The following is an 8,283-nucleotide window of genomic DNA, read 5'->3' on the forward strand; positions in this document are numbered from 1 at the left end:
AACTTGCATAACTATATATCAGGGTTCCTGTTTTCAGCATTTCGCCATAAAAATCTTTGAGCGCCTTGATCCTCTTTACGAATTAGAACCTGATGAAACATTTCTTTTATGTCTCCTGAAATTGCAATTTTTCCAATTCGAAAGCCATGCAGAACAGTTAATAAAGGAGTCACCAAATCAGGTCCTTTAAGTAACATAGAATTCAAAGAAGTATTGTTTACTTTTGCTGCTGCATCCCATACTAATCGAATTTTCCCTGGTTTATTCGGGTTAGTTACCGTAAATATTGGAAGGTACCATGTAACGCCTTCTAGAACCTCGGTTTTACCTACTTTCCGAGCGTACCCTTTTTTCACCAAATCATCTATCTGTTGAGTAATAATTTGTATATGTTCAAGACTTGCCTTTTTTTCGAGACACTGAAGTCGTTTCATTGCCATTGAAAAACTATCAGGAACAACAGGTATATTTTCTTTCCAAAGCAAGTCGGTTTCAAATTTACGACCTACAAGATGAGTGTTTTTTTCTAAAATTTGTATAGCACGCTTTTCTTCTTCGGAAACCAGTTCATATTTACAGCCGACATTTTCCAAAGACATGTATTCGGAAACCACTCTTTGTAATTTCTCAATTTCATCATCACAATGACAATATTCTTTATTGTGGAAACCAACTGTTTTTTCCATGCTTACCTCATTACCACCGTGAATAACCCATCCCAACCTTGTCTTTGTTACGCTTGGTTCATTTCTGTTTCCTTCAATCGTCTTCAAAGAGTTGCAAACATAGCTATTATTTAGGCCGATCAAGATTTTCGGAGACGCATTGCTATAAGTAGTTATAGGTATATTTCTTAAATAAGGGTAAGATTCCAGATCCTGTTTTAGTACATTCTGCATTGGTAAGGAGAGATTTTTAACGGTCCTTACATTAGACAGTTCATATTTTTTAGACATTTCTTTGCATCCCGATATGAAGACATCGACTTGTAGAGAATCTTCCTCTACACGGCTTGTTTCTGAAGTCCATTTTAAACATAAATTTTTGGCTTCGCCCTCTAAACCCAGTTGATCGCAAATATCTCTTTGTAGCAATGTTGCGTTGGAACCGTCATCTAAAAAGGCAAAAATCTTCACAGACGTGCCTTTATTGTGCAATATAACAGGTACAACAATCGAAAACAAGACTTACTTTAAAATTGTACCTGTTATATTGCACAATAAAGACACGTCTGTGAAGATTTTTGCCTTTTTAGATGACGGTTCCAACGCAACATTGCTACAAAGAGATATTTGCGATCAACTGGGTTTAGAGGGCGAAGCCAAAAATTTATGTTTAAAATGGACTTCAGAAACAAGCCGTGTAGAGGAAGATTCTCTACAAGTCGATGTCTTCATATCGGGATGCAAAGAAATGTCTAAAAAATATGAACTGTCTAATGTAAGGACCGTTAAAAATCTCTCCTTACCAATGCAGAATGTACTAAAACAGGATCTGGAATCTTACCCTTATTTAAGAAATATACCTATAACTACTTATAGCAATGCGTCTCCGAAAATCGAACAACCATTTCGAAAACTTAGATATATCGGCATTATCATGCGAGATATAAAGAGCCCAATTCAGTTTTATTTGCGAAGGCAACTTACCTACTAATTCTTGTAGTAACATGGGAATGTTTTTATGACTTTCTAGCCCAGATGCTTCAAGAGTGGAACAAAGATTTCGCACTGATATAGCGTAATTAATGAGACTATCTAAATTATCTGATTTTGGTGCACATTCCATACGAAGTTTTTGAAGAAGTGTATTCATTATTATTTCAGGGCGACCAAATAAAAGTTTCAATGTACGAATTACTTCAGGTACATTTTGCGGTAACATAATATGGGAACTTACTGGGTCGGTATACACTCCCAATCAGAACTGTCCGATCGAGAGAGCAAATGTCCAAGAAAATGTACTCTATTGATTCGATGCCGTCGGAAGTAAACCTAGGCTTGCAGTTTAAACCCTTCTTCATGTAAATAGCTACTCCCCCTGCAAAACCTTTACGATCTACTCTAAAAATCTCATAACCCATCACCGACACCATCATATCGGTAATTGAGTCATCAAACCAGGTCTCGGATATGCGGACTATATCAACTGGGGATCCCTCGAAGATATGTCTGAACTCATCCATTTTCCTATACAGGCTCTGTGCGTTAATATGACATATGTGGAGACCACTATGCTGACTGGATAATATTTTAATCATATTTGCAGTTCCATCTCTGGACCATGATTGAGTGTTATTGGGTACACTCAACATCAATTATAAATGCAGAGGTTATACAAGATTCAGAGCACAGTTCAACAAGACCAATAATTATGAAGAAAGTAAATAAATTAATTATAAGTAAATTACACTTTACATTAAAATTTGTGATATTAATATTAGAGAATTTAGTGCTTAGAATATAATACCAATTATTATTATTACGCTTTTCAAAAGATATAAATGTTAATTTGTATTTAATTTGAATTAGTTCCAGGAAAAAGTTTATTATGATCATCTTCACTTAGGATGCAGACAGGTTCATCTGAAGTATTGGTCATTACATACACCAGTCCGCGCAATGTGAAAGCAGCACTCAGACGTTTCTCTTTCTTCAATCCAATGGCATCTAGCAATAAATTGTAATTTGATTATTTCAGATTTGTTGATTCAATTTGTAAGAGGAAAATTCCCAAATGTTTTGTCCATAAGTTAGTATAAAGGGCCCAAAATTGAGGTATCTATCCCAGCCAGATCTATACTAAAGGCTGTGGAAAAGTTCATTCACCCGAACTGAAACATGTACAGTCTAGGATTTGTAACAGGCGTTTTCATTTCAATGGTTCTATTGATCAAGTTCCTTAATCTAATTTGTCCATAAAGCTCGAATAATAATTAATTGTAAATTAAGAAATTTGACAAAATTTTATACAGAAATGAAATTTTGACAAAATTTTCTATAAAAATAAAGTTTTGATAAAATTTTCTACAGAAATAAAATTTTGACAAAATTATCTACAGACATACAATTTTGATAAAATTTTCTATAGCAATAAACTTTTGACAAAATTTTCATTAGAAATAAAATTTTAACAATATTTTCTATAGAAATAAAATTTGACAAATTTTTCTTTAGAAATAAAAATTTGACCAAATTATCTATAGAAATAAAATGTTGACATAATTTTCTTTAGAAATAAAATTTTGACAAAATTATCTATAGACATAAAATTTTGATAAAATTTTCTATAGCAATAAACTTTTGACAAAATTTTCAATAGAAATAAAATTTTGACAATATTTTCAATAGAAATAAAATTTTGAAAATATTTTCTATAGAAATTAAATTTTGACAAAATCTCCTATAGAAATAAAATTTTTACAACATTTTCTATAGGAAACAAATTTGACAAAGTTTTCTATAGAAATAAAATTTAAATTCCAATGATTCCACCAGCGTACAAACCACACCAAACAGTGCATTTTTCGGGATGCATGGGCAGTTCTTGAACGGCTTCTGGTTGCTCTTCACTCCAAATGCGGCAATTTTGCTTATTTACGTAGCCATTCAACCAGAAATGAGCCTCATCGCTGAACAAAATTTGTCGATAAAAAAGCGGATTTTCTGCCAACTTTTCTAGGGCCCATTCACTGAAAATTCGACGTTGTGGCAGATCGTTCGGCTTCAGTTCTTGCACGAGCTGTATTTTATACGGTTTTACACCAAGATCTTTGCGTAAAATCTTCCATGTGGTCGAATAACACAAACCCAATTGCTGCGAACGGCGACGAATCGACATTTCACGGTCTTCAGCAACACTCTCAGAAACAGACGCAATATTCTCTTCTGTACGCACTGTACGCATTCGTGTGGTTGGTTTAATGTCCAATAAAGTAAACTGAGTGCGAAACTTGGTCACAATCGCATTAATTGTTTGCTCACTTGGTCGATTATGTAGACCATAAATCGGACGTAAAGCGCGAAACACATTTCGAACCGAACACTGATTTTGGTAATAAAATTCAATGATTTGCAAGCGTTGCTCGTTAGTAAGTCTATTCATGATGAAATGTCAAAGCATACTGAGCATCTTTCTCTTTGACACCATGTCTGAAATCCCACGTGATCTGTCAAATACTAATGCATGAAAATCCTAACCTCAAAAGAATCACCCTTTACAATACCATTTGAAATTATTAACTAAAAGTAATTAAGATTTACACTTATTTAAATTATTAAATGTGTAATACTGTGATATTTATGAAATGTAATTTCTATAAATCTATTGTAGACCCCTGAGGAAGCGATTCAATATCGTAATCGCGAAATATTGGGAATAATAAATAAAATATTTTAAAAAGACCTCGAGCTTGAAGAACCATTAATTTATAAGGAAAATAATTTGACAAAGTTTTCTATTGAAAAAAAAAATTGATAAAATTTTCTATAGAAATAAAATTTAGACAAAATTTTCTATTGAAATAAAATTTGAAATTTTCTTAGAAATACAATTTCGACAAAATTTTCTATAGAAATAAAATTTTTACAATATCTTCTATAGAAATAAAATTTGACAAATTTTCCTCTAGAAATAAAAATTTTCTTTAGAAATAAAAATTTGACCAAATTATCTATAGAAATAAAATTTTGACATAATTTTCTTTAGAAATAAAATTTTGACAAACTTATCTATAGACATTAAATTTTGATAAGATTTTGACAAAATTTTCAATAGAAATAAAATTTTGACAATATTTTCTATAGAAATGAAATTTTGACAAAATCTTCTATAGAAATATCATTTTGACACCATTTTCTATAGGAAACAAATTTGACAAAGTTTTCTATAGAAATAAAATGTTCTTTAGGAATCTAATTTGACAAAGTTGTCTATTGAAAAAAAAATTGATAAAATTTTCTATAGAAATAAAATTTAGACAAAATCTTCTATTGAAATAAAATTTGATTTTTTTTATAAATACAATTTCAACAAAATTTTCTATAGAAATAAAATTTTGACAAACTTTTCTATAGAAATAAAAAGTTGACAAACTTTTCTATAGAAATAAAATGTTGACAAAATTTTGTATAGAAATAAAATTGTGACAAACTTTTCTATAGAAATAAAATGTTGACAAAATTTTCTATAGAAGTAAAATTTTGACAACATTTTCTATAGATATAAAATTTTGACAAAATTTTCTTTAGAAATAAAATTTTGACAAAATTTTCAATACAAATAAAATTTTGACAAAATCTTCTATAGAAATAAAAATTCGACAATATTTTCTATAAAAATAAAATTTTGACAAAATCTTCTATAGAAATAAAATTTTGACAATATTTTCTATAGAAATAAAATTTGAAAAATTTTCTTTAGAAATAAAATTTTGACAACATTTTCTATAGAAATAAAATTTTGACAAAATTTTCTTTAGAAATAAAATTTTGACAAAATTATCTAAAGACATAAAATTTTGATAAAATTTTCTATACCAATAAACTTTTGACAAAATTTTCAATAGAAATAAAATTTCGACAATATTTTCTATAGAAATAAAATTTTGACAAAATCCTCTATAGAAATAAAATTTTGACAATATTTTCTATAGAAATAAAATTTGAAAAATTTTCTTAAGAAATAAAATTTTGACAACATTTTCTATAGAAATAAAATTTTGACAAAATTTTCTTTAGAAATAAAATTTTGACAAAATTATCTAAAGACATAAAATTTTGATAAAATATTCTATACCAATAAACTTTTGACTTTTTCAATAGAAATAAAATTTCGACAATATTTTCTATAGAAATAAAATTTTGACAAAAATTTTTATAGACATACAATTTTGACAAAAATTTTTATAGACATACAATTTTGACAAAATTTTCTAAAGAAATAAAATGGTCATATTTGACAAAATTTTCTGCAGAAAAAAAAATTTACAAAATAAGATTGTGTTTTGTAGTTTTTTTTGTAAAATTTTCTCCAAATTTTGTTAGATTAGGCTTATTTTGAATTTAACATAGTTTGTCATAGGATGGAAGTACTTTGTTTTCAGATGGGTATTTTTTTTTTTTGCCCGAAATATTACCTGGTTAGTTTCTTTTGGGAAAATAGTGCTTGGCTTAATGACAAATTAAGAGAATCCTCAGCACTGTCGGTAAAAGAGGGTGCTGCCATTGATCTGAAAAGCAGAGTTTTTTATGCTGTTGAATAAATGAATTATGGTGACTTAATGAAAATTGAATAATTTCAAATCTTTTATCCGTCTTTTATACCAATGAATTATATTGAAATAAGCAACACACTAGATAATGTTTATTTTTTACGATTTTTTTGTTCTTCATCTTACGTTCAAGCAACCTTTGAATTTTTTCTGCCCGTTAAAATGCATTGTTTTAGTTTGCTGTGACATCATTAAATGTACTTTCTGTAACGAGAAAATTAAGGTTACCATCATTTTCAGAGAATCAAACGAAATTTGCTAAAATTTTTCTTTATATAAATTAGCAAAAAACCTTTAAAACCTTTTTGAACACATAACAAGCTTTCATAAAAACAATATCCTGCGAACACTCTATTTAATCTAAATCACTACCTTTCATTATTCCCCCCTATTGAAATCTCGCACATGTATGACCTTGTTGCAGATACTTTTAAATGTAAATACTTAATGCTATTATGCCATTCTTTCTTTCATTTTCTTATCTGTCTTTATTTGTTAGCACGATTCAAGATTTAATACGTCATTGATATGTGTTGAAACACTCATCACGTTTATCAGCCAATTATTCTTGGAAAAATCGACAAATGGTATTTCATCGCATCGCAAATAGAGTTTCTTTCTTTTCTTATCTAGTTAAGATATTATTTTGGGGAAAACTTTGAAACCCAATGATGTGAAGACTATTAAAACATTAGAGAATTCTCATCAAATCGTATTAGAGTTAAATCAATACACAATTATTGGATTGTAATGAACGAAAAGATGTTAAAGAAAATTTACTTAAAACAACTAAGAATAATCTAAGGACCAGCGAGACCGATTTGAAGGCCAATTTTGGTCTTCAAATCCCAAATCGTTCAAGTTTTGTGGGATCTACATCTCACAAAAGAGGCCAGCAACAAAAAGAGCTGCCCAAAAAGTTGTTTGGATTCCCAAATTGTGATCCGGAAGTAGTGCGAATTTGGATCATCTCCAATGAACTTTACACGGGATTGTCATAGGACGGAAGTACTTCGTTTTCAGATTATTTACATTGCTTTAGAATTTGTGTCTTGCAAGTTCATTTGAATAAAGAAATTTAAAAAACAAAAACTAAAAACAATATTTTTACCAATTTTACTGTCACACACATGTTCAAATCCCTGCGAGCCTGAAATTTTTAAATTTATTTTCATTATTTTTTACTCTTTTTACAAATAGCATATTTTCAAAGGTTGATCCAAAAGAACTTCATCGGAAGAGAAAACAAAATTGATAGATGATGTCGGGATGCTCTTAAAAAAATGCTTATGAAACAACTTCAATTTTTTGCTGGGTAGTTATAAAAGGACTGTCATCTCGGGATGATGACAGTCGTAATATCATTAAACGGTTGGTCTATAGGTACATAATATATATTTTACCCTTAAACAAGCTCCATCTTCTTTTATTCATACAATACCACCTACAGTCACGGTTGCCACTCGAGCCAAACATAATCTACCAAAATTTGGAGAAAATTTTGCCCATAAACTAATACCAAACAAAAAATTTTATTTTTATAGCAAATTTTTTCAAAATTGTATTTCTATAGAAATTTGTTGTCAAAATTGTATTTCTATACAAAATTTTGTCAAAATTGTATTTCTATAGAAAATTTTGTCAAAATTGTATTTCTATAGACAACTTTGTCAAAATTGTATTTCAATAGAAAATTTTGTCAAAATTTTATTTCTATATAAAAATTTTGTCACAATTTTATTTCTATAGAAAATTTTGTCAAAATTTTATTTCTATTGAAAATTTTGTCAAAATTATATTTCTATAGATCATTTTGTCAAAATTTTATTTTTATTCCTTTTGTTTTGTTATTGTTGTTTTTTTTTCTTTTAATCATTGTTGTTATTTTTTGATTTCAGCTTAAAACCAAGCATTGACTAAACTACAAGTGTAGCTTAACCAACAGAGGAAAAGAATGTTTGTCAAATTTATTTGGGCAAACTCTATAGACTGCAAAATGGTTGGATGGGCGC

At 29.1% G+C, this 8,283-nt stretch overlaps 1 protein-coding gene across 1 annotated transcript; it reads right to left on the reverse strand.

Moving 5' to 3' along the window:
• Positions 1 to 11: 11 nt before the first annotated feature.
• On the reverse strand, positions 12 to 2,314 carry LOC142231450 (uncharacterized). Its single transcript, XM_075302058.1, has 3 exons — positions 1,900 to 2,314; positions 1,650 to 1,766; positions 12 to 1,144 (listed from the first exon to the last, which is right to left on the reverse strand). Exons 1-3 carry the CDS (start codon positions 2,312 to 2,314, stop codon positions 12 to 14), a joined length of 1,665 nt encoding a protein of 554 aa, XP_075158173.1.
• Between the last annotated feature and the right edge of the window lie 5,969 nt (positions 2,315 to 8,283).

The sequence above is a fragment of the Haematobia irritans genome, chromosome 3 (assembly GCF_050003625.1).
Source record: "Haematobia irritans isolate KBUSLIRL chromosome 3, ASM5000362v1, whole genome shotgun sequence".
Lineage (NCBI taxonomy): Eukaryota > Metazoa > Arthropoda > Insecta > Diptera > Muscidae > Haematobia > Haematobia irritans.